The sequence below is a fragment of the Pinus tabuliformis genome, chromosome J (genome assembly GCF_031772625.1).
Source record: "Pinus tabuliformis cultivar Carrire ecotype Pingquan chromosome J, CPIR1, whole genome shotgun sequence".
Classification (NCBI taxonomy): Eukaryota; Viridiplantae; Streptophyta; class Pinopsida; order Pinales; family Pinaceae; genus Pinus; species Pinus tabuliformis.
This window is the reverse complement of record NC_142295.1, coordinates 217,606,605-217,624,360: the sequence shown is the minus strand read 5'-3', so window position 1 is coordinate 217,624,360 and position 17,756 is coordinate 217,606,605. Positions and strand designations below refer to the sequence as shown.

Sequence of the window (17,756 nt, the reverse complement as noted above, 5' to 3'; positions counted from 1 at the left end):
GCCACAGTACTTTCACAAGCACATATTTTCGTGTGAAAGGCCATTTGTTGGCTTTACCAGGTTGTGGAGTTGGAGCTTGTACACAAGTTCCTTTACAAAAGAGGAAAGAAATGGAAAAAGAGTTCACTGTTGGTATGGAAAATGTGGCTGCAAAATTAAAAAAAAAAAAAAACCAAGAATGATGACCCCCTTCCATTTTTGAGGAAAGGCATCAACAAATTTCCATTTGAGAGTTCTAGAGGGGGACAAGTAGCGAAAAGAAAGACAATTTCACTTGGTCCAATGGTCGAGATTTTTCAAAAAGAGAAATGGGAAGAGCTTGATCTCACTATTGCCTTTTTTTCTATCAAAACTTCATATCTTTTAATGTTGCACACTCACCTCTATTTATTGAGATGTGCCGAGCTCTTAACTCACGGGTCTCCATCATGGTATGTGCCTCCTGGTTCAGAGAAGCTTAGAACCACATTGTTGACGAAGGCAAAAAAAGAGTGCAAAAAATGCTTGAGCCTATTAAAGCATCATGGCCAACATCTGGGGTTAGCATTCTTTTTGATGGATGGACAGATCCAGCGCAACACCCACTCATCAACTTCATGGTGTCTTCCTTGAATTGTCTAGTTTTCTTGAAAGCAGTGGATACACTTGAAGAATACAAGGATGCACAATATATGGGTGAGTTGTTTATTAAAGTCTTTGAAGATGTAGGTGTTGATTCTTGTGTGAAAATCATTACAGATAATGCACTTGTTTGCAAGTCTCTTGGCATGATTGTGGAAGCTAAATATCCACGAGTGTTTTGAACACCTTGCATTGTCCATTCATTGAACTTAGCACTAAAATCCATTGCTTATGATGTGCTTTGGATTGGTAACATTATTGAGGATGCACAAAATATCCGTAGCTTTGTACAAAATCATACAAATGCTCTCACTATCTACAAGGAGTACAACAATCTATCATTGTTGAAGATTGCAGATACACGGTTTGCCTCTTCATTCATCATGTTGAAGAGGTTGAGGGAGGTCAAGACCGCTCTTGGGGCCATGGTTATTTTAGATTTTTGGTCTTTTTGGAGAAAGACAGATCAACTAGCCTCTAAAAGAGTGAAGGACACAATGCTAGATGATGCATGGTGGGAGAGGGTAGATCTAATTATTCAGATCATGGACCCTATCATTTCTTTGCTTCGATTTGCAGATACAGACAAACCTGTCCTAAGAGAGGTTTATGAGGGATGGGATTCCATGATTTAGTTTGTGAGGAGCATTATTCTACAGAGTGAGTGCCCCGAGTATGAGACATCACCAGAGGCCTTCTATGGTACTATACAAGATATTCTTGCTAGCAGATGGGACAAGAATTGCACACCTATACATTGTTTGGCTCACTCATTGAACCCAAAATATTATAGCCATGAGTGGCTGAATGGTGGACCTTCTCGTAGATTTCCTCCTCACATGGATGGTGAAATCTCACAGGTGATGAAATATGCATTTAGGCGGGTTTTTCAGGATAGGGCATTGCTTGATGAGGTGGAGGATGCCTTTGTAGATTTTTCCATTGGCATTGGTCGATTTGCAGGATATGATATGATTAGAGATAGGGGGCTAAGAAGCCCTATTCTTGGTGGGCAAATCATGGGGCAACAAGCCCTCCTCTACAATAGTTAGCCATAAGGCTCCTCTCTCAGGTGACTTCATCCTCTTGTTGCGAGAGGAATTGGAGCACATATGGGAATTTGTATAGTGTTAAGAAGAACAGGCTTGAGCAGTCCAGGGCAGAGACAATGGTGTATTTGAACACCAACATTCGTCTTATTTACAAGCAGAGGGAAGAGTGGTTGAAGGGAAAGACAGATGTGGGATGTCTTTCCTGATGATATGGTTCTGGACAACAGTGTTGAGTTGGCATTGGCCAACATGGATCCCAATGATCTAGTGCTAGAGCCTATTAGATTTGATGATGGTGATATTGTAGAGGGGTCATCCTCCACTCCAACAGATGTAGAGGCGACTTTGGATATAGGGGAGGAGGAGGATGCAGAGGAGAGCAGTGGTGACCATGATGATGAGGACAGTGATGCTGATTTTGATGATGACTATGAGGATTGATGACTCATGAGTCATGGGCTACCTACTGCCTTGAGGCTTGTATACTTGTAGTTGTTTTGTATTTTCTATTTCTATTTGTCATTGGCATTGCACTACCTATGTAACACATTTTGATTTTGATGACTTAATGAGAAAACTACAGCTGTCAGTGTCTTTATCTTACTATCTTGTCTTTCTCCTATTGGATCATTGATGAATTGAATATATATTATGATTTATCATTTATGAATTTAGAATTTATGATTCATTGATTTATCATTTATGTGACATGTATTTGAATTTTGTATGTACTATGCATGCTATAATGTTACTAACTTACTTTGTAAACAATAAAACTTACATCTAGATGAAGATCTATGTTTGAAATCAATGAATTTGTATCATTAATGAGAATTTGTGTAAGAAATATCTAATTTTTAATATATATATATATATATATATATATATATATTAATAAAATAATATATAACGTATCCGAACGTGTCTTGTTCCGAGGGGTCAACGTGTTTGAATCTGACACTCGAACCCCTGTATGTGACGAATCTCGAATCCACATGTTAGGTTACTTAGATACTTAGTTATTCATGTCGGCCTCCCTCCATAAGACGTGTCCCTTCATTTTAAACCCAAAATTTGTATAAATACAAGATCAGAGTGTTCATTCTATCCATCAATTTGGTCAAGGACAATTCAGAGAAGAAGACAAGTTCACAACTTGTGAACTGAAGGAGGCAAAAGATCAAATTTGAAGATTTGATTTTTGGGTTAAGAAAACTGTGATTGATATTGTACCCTCAGACCTATAACAAGAGGTTGTGTCCTGAATTGAGGACAAGTTGGTGTATTGATAAATGTCTCTAAATTGGTTAAAAGGAAGAGATGAAGTTTCATAAAACTGCTTGTATGATGATGGTACTTGGGAGGACATCATGGCTTGGTTAGTATTGATATCTCAGTTGATGTGTAGATCCCAGAGGGAGGGTATCGGTTGGAGTTCTAGTTAGTGTTGACACCTGGATCCTTGTAAGGGTTGGTGTCAGGGCATGGAGGCCTAGATGGTATCCTGTTAGATGGATATCAAGGTTGTAGCCTGATGGTACCTATAGTGGCAAATGCCTAGATGACACCTTAGTCCCAGTTGGGAGGATTTGGCAATAAGGGTGTCCCAATCATTGTGTATGTTGTTGTATTCTTTTGGAACATTTCAAATTGAGGTCAACCTTGTACCGTTGAACACTTATGCATACCTCCCGAGTTAAGAGGGAGTGTTGAAAAATGTAACTTGTATCGGTCTTCATAATTGTACTTGAGTCATGATGTAATGTATTTGTCAAAAGGAAAGGAAAGAAAAATTAGCAATTGTAAAAGGAAATTATTTATTAGCATCGGTTTCATGCTTATTTTTTTTAGGTCAAAGCCTCGATTGAAGGCTTCTAGGGTTTGTGTCTTGAGTAAAAGTCTATGTTATAATGTAAAAGACCCTTCTTGGGCTCGTTGTGTCAAAGAAATAAATTTATTCTATGTATTTTAGTCATGAAAACCCCTGCACCATCAAGTCGGCCTCAAGCACATCAAGTTGACCTCATAAGAGTTAAAACCAATATAAATAAGAAAGTTACTCGACTTATTTGGGTATTATTATCATGGATTCAATCTTCAACTTTGAAAGATAAGAAATAAGTACGAAGAAGCCTAAAAAGGAAGGAATTCTATACTGAAGAAGAGAAGTCTTTTGTTTAACAAAAGGGAAGATGAAATCTCTGTCCTGCTGCCACACGTGTGAGTAAATGGTAGATATTGCAGGAGCCGAAGGTGCAGAATGGAAAACATAGACCGAACTATAAAAGGAGAGGGCCAAGATTCTAATCAACAAGGTTTTTGGAAATTTGTGTTCATCATGAAAGGCTGACTTGATGGTTTGGAATGAGGAAGGTCTTTGTCTTGTCAAAAACGTATTGATTCTCTCATTTGATTTCATTCTAAAGAAGAGAAGAAGAATTTCTGGGTTTTCCCCTAGAGAGGGGTTTTGCCCTGGCTGAGTGCCTACATCTGGTGTTCATTATGTATGATCTTCATGTTTTGGGCATTTATTTGATGATAAGAAAACTAACATAATCAACAAAAGCAAAATATAATATAACAGGTAAATGTCAAGTAAGAGAAATCAAGAATAAGTTATCCTAATTCTGCCCTAATAGATTTCTCAACACCTTCATGGACATTTTCATAATTCCATTGATTGCTAAGCCACATTAATTTCAAATCTAGTAAGACTTGACTAGATGCCAAATTCAAATGCCTACATTGTATAAAAATTCTCATTAATACACCCAGTTAAATTTATATCCTTTGTAAGAAAATTACAACTTGATTTCTTTTAAAGATCTGTTTAGGGTTGTTTAATTCTTCATTGTCTTTTTTATTCACTTGCTGGAACTATCGGCTAATATTTTTTGCAGTGCACTTTTCTTGTCCTTAGATTAGTTTTTACTATCATAGTGGCCTTGTTTTAGTTTTTACCCTCATACGACTATAACAAAGCAATGGAGATTTGGATATGACAGTGACAAATGACTTCCCACAGTAATAAAATATGTTTGTTTTGATTTTCAAATTTTAGTACTTAAATTGACAGACACTTGATTGTTCTTCTGTTGGTTTGTAGCGGTTTGCTGCTGTCATAATGAGGATAAGAGAGCCTAAGACAACTGCTTTGATATTTGCCTCTGGAAAGATGGTAATTACTTTGAGATAGATTCCTTGATAGTAACATGATGAGTGTTAGATTTGTAGGCTGTTTGATTAATTTCTCTATATTCTAAAAAGCATTTACAATACATGAAAATGAATTCAATTGGAAAGCTCATGGTATCCATTTGATATTTTTTTCTAATGGGGGAAGATTAAAACAATTTTGTTTCCCAAGAGTGTTTAATTGATTGGATTTTTTGTTGTTTTTATTTTGGTATTCTCCTGTTCACTGATTTTTGCTATATGCAGTTTCCACCTCCCTGCTTGTATAGCCTTACCCATAGTCCCTGGTTTTCTATACAATACAAATATCACTATTTCTAGTACAATGCAATCATTTGCAAAATCAACACTAATGAACCTTTGACATACTAACTTCAGCATAAAACCTGTCAAACTGTATCAACCAGTCGTACTCTTACTATTGTAGAAGGCAAAGACGATTTATTGTATTCAGCTTTACTGCAGCTTTGCCTACTAATATTCTCAGCATAAAACCTGTCAAATTGTTTCTGGTATTGATTATATCAACAAAATCGCTGATCATGTGTTTTAATCAGTGGACTGAGAAGTGAGGAGCTCTTACAGCCCATTGTTGAAGGGATGTTCAACTCTTTTTCGTCTGTCCATATAATGCTAACAGAATAAAATGAAATATATTTTGACCTCCAAAAATATTTGATTGTTTGTTTATTTTAAACTACCATACGTCCATATCAACCCAAAATATTTTAAGCGACAATAGATTTGGAACTGGGTTTTTTTATCCCTCTCACATAATAAATATGGGGTTTAAATGTGTGATTTTTTTGTAAGCTTGGCAGGACTACATTTTCATCATGTCCAATATATCACCCCGATCGGGGGTGGGGGGTGCAGTGGGATGTCGGGGAATTGAACCAGTGACTTTACATCAAGGAATGCCTTAATATAGCACCCGATCACCATCTATCCAAGACCCCATGGACAAATGTGTGAAAATTTAAACTATTGCGGCAACTAGAGATTATTCTTCTAACTATAAATTTAATTATGCAGTTTATTTGTTATGACAAACAATGAATAAAATCACAACTGTAATTTTTATCAGAAACATACTGCGGGAAATAAAACACGGGAAACAGATAAATTCTAGCACACACAAAAATTTTGACACCGTTATTTTTGCACAATTGTCCTCGGAAAAACCCAATTTGGAAAAACTGGTGCAGCAGATGAAGGTTTTATTATTATTCTTCAACAACAAATCTGAGTACAATAGTTTGGATGTCAAACTGATAATCCAATCTGAGACAATCATTGGCAAAATTCTTGTTAGGATTTTTCCTCACCTCACAATTGATTTCAGCTGCCGAAACTGGCCCCTCTGCAATGCGTAATTCCTTCCATGTTAGCCTCTACGCAGTGCTTGCGCATACCTTGCTGCTACTGCCTCTGTAAGCTCTTGAAATTTGTAGTTCTGCTTCTCTCTGGCTCTGGAACTGATTCACTGGTCCCCCTGATCAAAATCCCGGCCACCAACAACTGAATCGACTTCTCCTCTAGCTAGATCGAACTACTATGTTGCTGCTGCCTGCGCAGTCCCTTTAAGAAAACTCGCACTCCCTCTTATTGGCTCTTCCGGAATTGGAAGACTTCCTCCGGAAATGTTGCTGACCTCCTCTACCACCTGCTACTCACCCTCTGGCTCAATGTCCTCTGCTAGATCTTTGCTACTGAGAAAATCGAATTGCCTGGGTAACTAAGTATTTGCATTGGTGTGTTCTCTATCTACCCATCAACCTCCTCTTATAATGTCCAGTTGGGACTCCAATGACCAAAATTAAAACATAATCAATGACTGAGATCATATTTGGATCGATCCGTGTAAGTTTCTAGATGATTCACACCTTATCTCAATTAATTATGATTAATTAACCAGATTTCCTAAGTTTAAACTTAGGAAATATAAAAAAATAAGCTAATAATCTAACTGGGACACTTCTTGGTGGAATTTACAGAAACAATTTCTGGGCTTCGGAGATCTCATGTGTTTTAGCCTCTCCACAAAGTTTGAAGACTAGAATGTCTCCGATGCTACAAAAAACTAGCAAGATCTATGCTTGTGTGTGTGTGTATGTGTGTAGAGAGAGAGAGAGATTGATTTCTCTTAATTTGATAATTACTTGTAAATGCGTGTTGGCTTCTTTTTACTTATATTGTTTTCTTCATTAAGTAATTATACAAAAGTGAAAAATATGAAGATCACAAAGAGACAAAGAACACCATTAATTAGGCTCCAAGCCATGGAAAAACCCCACAAGCCAGAAAGCCCAACAATCCTTCTTATAGAATTAGATCAAAATGAGATATCCAAGATCGAAGATCAAGACCAAAAACCGCCACAAAGGTCCAAGTAAACCCTCCTACAATCAAGTCAAAGTCAACAAAAGTCCACACTAATCAAACCTTCTAAAATCTAGACCAATCATGGAATTTTCGGACCTGCAGTGAAGGATGAATTTCAGACTTGTAATTTTCACAGAGATGCCACAAAATCATCGCATGTGTGAGAAGAAACAAAATAGAAAACCATAATTTTATCTCTCCTTTGACTTCAGCTCTTTCTCTTCTTGATTAGGCACATAAATTGATAATATGATTGGGGAGTGAATGAATGGCTCTAAGAGGTCGAGTTGACTCTTATATATAGCTATCTAGGAGGGTAGAATAGTTGCCACGTAGGCTGACTTGGTCATGTGTTGACTCTTTAACTCAAAACAAAAATTCTTTTTTTCTTCTTACAAAAGTCCAAATGGGACTTGACTCATACATTTCTTTTGACTCAATATAATTTCTTTTTGACTCTATATGTAGGAATTTATAGGGTAAGTTCCTGAGATAGAACACCAAAGGACACCACTCACAAACAGATCACAGATCAATACGGTCGTGTTCTTGATGTGGTTAAAACCCTCAAAGAGGGAAACAATCCACGACCTAAGCCAACGCGACCACTTCAAGCAATTTATTAATGTAAAAGAAAGAAAATTTACATAAGCTTCTCTCATGAACAGTCACCCTACAAATGACCCTCCATGCTCTTTAAATAGATATGATGGACCAATTCGGTGTTAAGCCACAAATCAAGTGTCGGTAATACTGAGGAGAGAATGAACCGTCAGATCACTTAATGTCTAGAACATATCGTGACGGTCAGATTGTAAGTTACAAAAGTACATAGTAAAGAAACACACTTTACCTAACTCTACACTAGACCAAGTTATACTTAACTATTTCCTATGTGTCAAAATATCCTAACATCCCCCCTTAAGGACAACTTGGGATAGGATTGAAGGATATACAAATATGACACAAATAGGAGAAGGAAGGAGGCATTAGAGCCTATCCCCCCTTATGACAACTTCCTGAACTCCAACCATAAATTGAAGTTTAGTAAACTTCACCCCTGTGAGAGCCTTTGTAAAGATGTCTGCAACTTGATCATCGGTTGAACAATATTGCACTTCAAGAACATGGTCATGAATGAGCTTTCTGATGAAGTGCATGTGTAGTTCAATGTGTTTGCTGCACTGATGTTGGATTGGATCTTTGCATAGTTGAATGGCACTTTGATTTTCACACCAAAGTGTAGTCAGATGCTGCTGCTGAAAGCCAAACTCTGACAGGATTTCACGAAGTCACAGGGCTTCCTTACTAGCTTCTATGGCGCCACGATACTCTGCTTCTACTGAAGAGAGAGAAATGGCACTTTGTTTCTTACAACCCCATGTAAGAAACTAATTTTCGAGTTGATGGGCTCTAATTTCATTTTTAATTCCAAAAACTTTAGTGAGTTGTTTCATTGCTTCATTAGGGGTATCAAGTTCTGCGTTATGGAATCAAGGTTTGGAGAAATAGACATCCCTAGCAACCCACATGCTTGATCTTGCCTATTTTCCCATTTAGCTGCGTTATCTTCATCTTTAGGTTTAGTTTCTTGGCTTGAGGCTATTCTGTAAAGACCTTTACTTCTAAGTAAATCCACAATGTAGGACCACCATTGGAAGTAGTTGGTGCTATCAAGAATAACTTGGCATGAACTTTTGTTAATTTTAGGTATGTTCTATGCTTAGAGAAATTTATTTCAATTTTCACAGTTAGCTCAATATCTTTTCCAGATTAGCAATCACATCAGCATTAAAGTAAACTCCAGATAGAACATAAACATAAATCGTAGAAGACAAGCCAAGACAAGAGGACACAAGATGTGGCGCTAGCCAGGGACAAACCCCAATGTGGGGAAACCCTTGATCAATTATTCTTATATGTTCTTCAATAGTTCAGTAGAGAGCGAGAAAGATAGTACGTTTACAACAAAAGTCAACACTTTGACTTATCTAGATAAGAGCAAAGATCATCTCTAAGAAGATGATACATGAGATTAATTGAAGACATGCTGCTTCAACTAATTCTCCAAGGTGACTCCTTCACCTATCATTGTGTTGCATTTCATCATCATGCTGCACCTCACTGCGCTGCACCATGCTACACCCATCATCACTATGCTACATCTCATCACGCTTCATTAATCATGACTGTACCCATCACTGTACTGCATTATGTGCCATTGCGACACTTTGTTGTTGTACTGACCTATGCACTGGCTCCACCTTGCTTGCTTGTTGTCCCTAGCATGCTTGTTGTCCTTAGCATGCTTGCTGTTGCATGCTAGTTGCCCCTTGCATGCTAGCTGTAACATTGCATGCTTGGTGTATTTGCTGCTAAGTATCATACAACTGTCCCAATGTTAGTTAGCTGTCCCTTGCATGTTGCTCTCCTTCGAAGACAGATGCTTTGACAGTTCCCGGTAGTTCCGGCAGTCCCGGTTGTTCCCAGCAGTATCGACAGTTCCGGCAGTTCCCGACAGTTCCTGGCAGTTCCGACAGTTCTGGAATTCAGCTGTTCCTTCAGTTCCATCAGTTCTAGGCAGTTCCGACAGTTCTGATAGCTCCCTGCAGTTCAGGCAGTTCTGGCTTTTCCCGGCAGTTCAGGCAGTTCCCGACAGTTCCGACAGTTTCGGCTTTTCTCGACAGTTCCGGCTTTTCTCGGCAATTTTGGCTTGTCCGGGTTTTCCCGACAGTTCTGGCTTTTCTCGGCAGTGCCGGCAGTTTTGACAGTTCCCGACAATTCCGTCTATTCCCAGCAGTTCTGGTAGTTCCGACTTCTGCCCTTTGGATTAGGGCAGTGTTATCCCTTAGGATCTCTCCTCCTACTAAAAGCCAAAGACAAGTAGAGAGGAAGAGATCCCAAGTGTGTTGAAATGACTTGAAGGCCACCTCTATTTATACTAAAACTTGAGCACAAGTGGGGTTTATTTGTTTGTTGGCCAACCTTGACGAATTGTCCCATAACACAAATAAATTCATAACTCCATGAATACTTATCGGAATCGGATGATCTTTAGATCAATCCTACACCTCTCAATGAGAGGGATCTAAGAAAAATATCAGCTTCCATTAATAAGATGATCCACAAGGAGTTTGGCCCTAGTTGCAAATTTTAACACTCCCTCTCAACTAGGGAGAACTCCATATGCTGATCCATATGTCTGACTGTACTATCTTTTCCATTAGTGCCCTGCACTACTCTGCTCTGCTTTGCTGAACCATGAAGAAGAAGAATTGATCGAGAATGTCTCATACCATTCTCTACTGACCCAAAGTCAGTTTCATCTGAAGAGAGTGTGTCACATCACTCTTACTGGCCTGAAGTCAATTTTATTGATCCCAGATCAATATCACAAGAGAGTGTCTCAAACCACTCATATTGATTCGAGATCAGTTTCATTGATCCCAGATCAATGGAGGTCATCCTAGCATAGGGAGTACGGTAGATACATCGATGCGTCCATCGATAGTACTACTATGGTCCCTAACCCCATTTCCTTGCTCATTGATTAGATGAGAGGTACTTCCCATGAGTCCCAGATTGCATGGGTAGGATGCATCGACAGGAGAACTAATCATCCTGTCCACAGGAGAACGAATCATCCTGCCCCAAAGTCGCCACGGGAGAACTAATCATCCTCGCCCACAGGAGAACTAATCATCTTGTTTCACAGTTGCCACGGGAGAAATAATCATCCCGGCCCACAGGAGAACTAATCATCCTGTTCCACAATTGCCACAGGATAGCTAATCATCCCGGCCCACAGGAGAACTAATCATCCTGTTTCATAGTTGCCACGGGAGAACTAATCATCCCGGCCCACAGGAGAACTAATCATCTTGTTCCACAGTTGCCACAGGAGAACTAATAATCTCGGCCCACAGGAGAACTAATTATCTTGTTCCATAGTTGCCACGAGAGAACTAATCATCCCGGTCCACAGGAGAACTAATCATCTTGTTCCACAGTTGCCACGGGGTATCACTGGGGAAGGTTGAACTTGTCATCTTGTACATAGCGCAACACCGGGGGAGGGTGAGTCGCCCTGTGGTCATATGTTGCTCCAGTAAGTACCCCAAGTTCCCCAGAGATCCCAAAGGTCAATGCATGCAACATGCAAGACCATTATAAGAAGGTCTCTCAACGACTCCAAGTCATTCGGGAAAGTCACAGATTTGACCTTTCCCCGGGGCATTGACAAAATGTCTGCGACCTGTACATCAGTCTCAATGCAAAGGAGCCTCCTCACTCATCGACTTACCATATCCCAGATAAGGCAGTTCTGATGTCTATCTGCTTGAGCAATTATTGAATACGGGATTCCTCAATAATCAAATCCCCCCTCTGGTTGTCATAGAGAATCACAGTGGTATTCATCATGTGTACAAACAACTCACTTAAGAGCTTCTGCAACCATGTAGCTTCACACGAGATCATACTCGTAGCTATGTATTCGGTCTCGACAGTGCTTATAGCAATCGACTTCTGCTTCCTGCTCATCCATGAAATGGAAGCAGAATCCAAAGAGAACTAGCACTGAGAAGTGCTCTAGTGATCCTCCACACTTCCTGCCTAGTCAACATTCGAATAATCATGCAGTTTCATATTTCCGACAGTGTATCTCAATCCATGAGAGATTGTGCCCCAAAGATATCTCAGAAGATTCTTGGCACCAATCCAGTGAGGCTCAACCAAATGTGAGCTCACCATGCTAACTGCAAAACATATGTCCGGACAGAAGTTCACCAAGAACATCAACACGAATGAGTTTATGAAACTCAGAGGCATTTCCCAAATCTGGTCCGACATCACTACCATATAACTTCTGAAAGTTAAGATCCTCGAGGTAGTCACAGGCTTGCAATTTATCATTCCACATCCGGAATCCAACTCCCTCTTACTTCTGCAAATGAGAGGGTCTGCACATGTTAGAAATAGGTCGTCCTCATAAGGTGCTGGTATGAGAGGTCTATCATCCACAACCTTCAAACAATGGTTTGGATCGGCTTCATTCTTAGTGAATCTCAACTTCATCTGATAGCTATCAATCCTCTCATACTACACCTGGGGAGTTTTGCTTCAAGTCATAGAGGGCTTTCTTCCACCTGCATATGTGAGATTCCTGATCATTAATCTCAAACCCCTCGGGTTGTTCGAAACCTGTGGACCTGCTACATGAGGGGAATGGTCCCCTTGTAAGATTTTCCTTCGGTAGATCTCAAACATGTACTTTCATGCTCTTTTTTAATTTAGGCATCCCTATCACCATCTGGCTCACAGACCTCCGATGCTATGTGTCAATGGACATGGTCCCCAGTGGACTTCCTGCAACTTGATACAACCCTGAACTCAAAATCATCTTTGAAAATTCTATTTTCAAACACGTACCTTTCCATCAATGAGTGCCACCTTCGACTTCCATTGCTGAAATGGACACCAAGTTCTTCTTGTGATCATGTACACAAAAGAGATTCTGTAAATGAATCGAGTTACGCTCATTCAATTGAGGGGTAACATTCCCTACACCCTTTCCAGGATAGGTGGCATCAGCTCCAAGTATAATCCCATGATGGTTTCCATCTCTACCAAATTAGAGGGTGCACCCTTCTATCCGATGAAGTGCCTTGAAGCACTACAATCAATAAGCCAGATTCCCAAAGAATCTGAAGGAGAGGACCAATACAAGAGAACACTTCTTTATCTTATCAAAAAAACATTTGATTCATCATACTTGGGGTTCCTTGCTTTTTTTTTTAAGAGTTGGCCATTTCCTTGATGACCTGCATTACCTGTCATTCCTTTGATCATTGACGATGTCCCTAGAATGATTGTTATCTTCATCAAGAGATGTGTCTCTGCCATTCAGACACTCCTTTGCATAATGGCCGAACTTATTGCAACCAAGGCATCTGCCTTTCCTTCCACCCTTAGATCCAGACTTCCCAATGAAGTGATCTTTAGGTAGGCCATCAGAAACTTCTGCTACGCCATTCCGATAATATTCTCTGCTTCGACTTCACCCTTGGTGAATTTGAAGAGGGATGAGGAATCCATTGATCCTTTTTTCCTTTCCCAACTGTCTTCGGTGATTGCTCTTTCACTCTTGCTTGGGCATTGCCTTCACCTTAGCTCTGATACCATGTTAATTTTAGGTATGTTCTATGCTTAGAGCAATTTATTTCAATTTTCACAGTTAGCTCAATATCTTTTCCAAATTAGCAATCACATTAGCATTAAAGTAAACTGCAAATAGAACATAAACATAAAGCGCAGAAGACAAGCCAAGACAAGAGGACAAAAGATGTGGCGCTAGCCAGGGACAAACCCCAATGTGGGGAAACCCTTGATCAATTCTTCTTATATGTTCTTCAATAGTTCAGCAGAGAGAGAGAGAGAGATAATACGTTTACAACAGAAGTCAACACTTTAACTTATCTAGATAAGAGCAAAGATCATCTTTAAGAAGATGATACATGAGATCAGTTGAAGACATGTTGCTTCAACTGATTCTCCAAGGTGATTCCTTCACCTATCGTTGTGTTGCATTTCGTCATCATGATGCACCTCACCGCGCTGCACCATGCTACACCCATCATCACTATGCTGCATCTCATCACACTTCATTAATCATGATTGTACCCATCACTATACTGCATTATGTGCCATTTCTACACCATGTTGTTGTACTGACCTATGCTCTGGCTGCACCTTGCTTGCTTGTTGTCCCTAGCATGCTTGTTGTCCTTAGCATGCTTGCTGTTGCATGCTAGCTGTCCCTTGCATGCTAGCTGTAACATTGCATGCTTGGTGTATTTGCTGCTAAGTATCATACAATTGTCCCAATGTTAGTTAGATGTCCCTTGCATGCTGCTCTCCTTCGGAGACAAATGCTCTGACAGTTCCCGACAGTTCTGGCAGTTCCCGACAATTGTGGCAGTTCCGACAGTTCCAGTAGTTTCAACAGTTCAACTGTTCTGGCTGTTCCTGACAGTTCCGTCAGTGCCCGGCAGTTCCCGACAGTTTTGGCAGTTCCGGCTTTTCATGACAGTTCAGGCAATTCGGCAGTTCTGGCTTTTCTCGGCAGTTCCGGCAGTTCTGGCTTTTCTCGGTAGTTCCGGCTTTTCCCGACAGTTCTGGCAGTTCTTGGCAGTTTCAGCAGTTCCCGATAGTTCCAGAAGTTCCGGGAGTTCCAGCTTTTCCCGGCAATTCTGGCAGTTCCTGACAGTTTCGGCAATCCGGCTATTTCCGGAAGTTCCGGCTTCAGCGCTCTGGATTAAGGCAGTGATATCCCTTAGGATCTCTCATCTTACTAAAACCCAAAGACATGTAGAGAGGAAGAGATCCCAAGTGTGTTGAAATGAGTTGAAGGCCACCTCTATTTATATTAAAACGTTGAAAAAAATCCCCCCCGCCCTTCCAAACTTAATCTAATTGGCTCACTTTAATTTTTTTTTTTATGTGACCCACTTTTATAAATAAGTGAAAGTCACTTTTACAAATGGTACTTTATTAGCTACCCACTAAATTGTAACTTAAATAAAAGATAAAGAGACTTTAGAATTATAAGTGACTCACTTTTTATAATGGTTGAGAACACTTTTACATAAAGTAACTTTAAAACACAAGTTACATGTGTTTTTTGAAAAAGTAACACAACAAAAAGAAAGACTTGAACTCAAGATCTCTATTCTCATAAAGTAACTTTGGACCAAGTGAGCTAGTTTAAAAGTTTAGTAATTTTTGGACAAAAAGAAGGGGGTTTTTTTCAGTCACTGAAGCTTTGGAGTTCATGCTTACTTGAAAAAACCCTTTTTTCTACAAAACAAAAAACCACACAACCCAACACAGACATACAGAAAAAAACAAACCTTATGGCTTGAAGTTAGCTTTCACTGGAAACTAAATATTTTCCTCAATGTTTTTGACTTTCCGAGATCACACTAAGGCGCGGTAGAAAAGAGCATACGCATGAGAAAAATCCTTCCTTTCTGTTTCTGATTTTCCCAGATTGCATAGAGTCGTGGGGTAAAGAGCATACGCAAAAATGAAAGGTATAGATCCGGTAATAAAAAATAGACAGATAAATAAACTGAAATAAACAAAGAGATAAATAACTCAAACTGCAAATAAAGACTGTATACCTCAAGATCTTAAAAATGACGTAGCTAGGGCTAACAGAAACCTTTTCGCATGAAATGAAAGGGGTTCCTCACTGGGATAGATTCTCCTAACACAATAGAGCAGTCCTCTTGGCCCGAAAGTGGTAAAAAATAGTAGATCTAGGAAACAACAGTCAGATGTAGTTGTACTGGCTTCCGATTTGGATCACCAACAGATGCGGCCCTCAAATAGCTCTGATACCATGTAGGAATTTATAGGGTAAGTTCCTCAGATAGAAAACCAAAGGACACCGCTCACAAACAGATCACAAATCAATACACCAATATTCTTGACGTGGTTAAAACCCTCAAAGAGGGAAACAGTCCACGGCCTGAGCTAACGTGACCACTTCAAGCAATTTATTAATGTAAAAGAAAGGAAATTTACATAAGCTTCTCTCATGAACGATCACCTTACAAATGACTCCATGTCTCTTTAAATAGAGATCATGGACCAATCGGGTGTTAAGCCACGGATCAAGTGTTGGTAATACCGAGGAGAGAATGAATCGTCGGATCACGTAATGTCTAGAACATATCGTGACCGTTAGATTGTAAGTTACAAAAGTACATATTAAAGAAACACACTTTACCTAACTCTACACTAGACCAAGTTATACTTAATTATTTCCTATGTGTCGGAATATCCTAACACTATAAGCATGAAGAACATGCTTTGACCAAAAATAAAATAATAATAATAAATATAATAAATTTTTCAATGGTAAAAATTATTTATATTCCATTATGAAGAGCGACACTAGTTACATTTTCAAGGAGAGAGAGAGAGATGTATGTGCATTAAGGTCCCCTCAGAATGAAAACAAGCTGATTGTTCAAAAGTTCCTCTATCTGATGTATTCTTTATGAAAAACTATTTATTTTCTTTAAAGGTTCTCTCAAACCTTTCGTTTGTTTAACATTACAAATAAAAGGTGATTTAATTTACCTTTAGGCATTGCCTTGTAATTGAATATTAGGACAAATCTATGTTAGTATATATGCATGCGCATCAAGGCACCCTAAGGATGAAAGCAAGTTGACCATTCAAAAGTCCTACTATCTGATGTCCTCTTCATGAATGATTATTTGTTTTTTTAAATGTCCTCTCAAGCCTTTGGTATGTTGGACCATACAAATAAAAGGTGATTTAGCTTACATTTAGACATCTCCTTGTAACCTAGTGTTTCTGTTATAACTTTTATAAGTACATTACAATGTATCACTCTTACAAGACAAATATATCACATTTGGTGCATGTGTAATTCTTTTGGATATTTGAACATGTGAAGCTGTCCAGGATTTGTACTTTGCCCTAAATGCAAGAATCAATCCACTTGCATGAACAAGGTGACTCACTAGGGCCAAAAATGTCTCTAGGGGAATTTGAACCTTGTTGAGAGGACTATGAATGCCCCCACTTTACTAATAAACCAAGTTTTTGTTGAGAATGGTGGGAGTTTGAATAATCTATGTCATTTGTCTCCAAATAGGTTTTGATTGTATGCTTTCCATATATACTCTTTATCTCCATGTTTTGTTGTGGAGGCTATGCACTTTGGTCCTAACTTTTTTTAGTATTTAAAGCTCATATGCTTTTTGTTTAACTTCAGTGATGCCCAATCAACAACTTGATTGTTGGAAATTGATGGCACTGAGTGCTAGGACCTCTGACCATCAGTGTGCCTAGCATGCTTGCATAGGCCAAGACAGCCCCCCTGCCACCAATGAGGGGGATAAACATATCTTGGGGGAAATTGGGCCTTTTTGGGGGGAATGTCACAACCTCTGCTTGACCAACTAGCCAAGCTCCTAGCAACACCTTGTTAATATTTATAGTTTTTGGAAAGTTTGCTTCTATGTTTGAGTTGCAGTGTAACATATCTTTATTTTATTATTAGTAGCCTTGAAATTACCCAACTTGTCTATGGGAGTGCTATTTTTAACATGTTAAAATAGGGAGATATAATATTTACCCATTATCTGTATTGTCCCCAATGGATTAATTGCTCATGGAAGGAAGGAATATCTAAGAAAACCCCATAGGATATAGTCTTCATAAAGGTGAAAAACAAATTTGGGTGAATTTTGGGTCGGCTAGGGCAAAAAAAAGCCCAAATTGGGGGTTGCATTGCAACCCCACACATGAGAGGGTGCAACCACCCCTCCCAACATTTACCTGCTTTTACAAGCTCTCTAGGGTAAATATGAGCTGAGTGTCACTATGATATGACCTGACCTCCAAGTTCCATTTAAGGAAGTGGGGCTTACAAATTGAACACCTACTGATATCCTACAGGGA

General features: G+C 39.2%; 1 protein-coding gene across 4 annotated transcripts in view; it reads left to right on the top strand.

Moving 5' to 3' along the window:
* LOC149226481 (TATA-box-binding protein 2-like) overlaps positions 1-17,756 on the top strand; it is a 166,016-nt gene that overhangs the window by 83,775 nt on the left and 64,485 nt on the right. For 3 of the 4 annotated variants that reach the window (XM_089375295.1, XM_089375297.1, XM_089375296.1), the window contains exon 4: positions 4,780-4,851. The exons of the other annotated variant lie outside the window; for it this stretch is intronic. In XM_089375295.1, the coding sequence (XP_089231421.1) occupies positions 4,780-4,851 (72 nt within the window). The remainder of the gene's footprint in view (positions 1-4,779; positions 4,852-17,756) is intronic. 4 annotated transcript variants of the gene reach the window in all.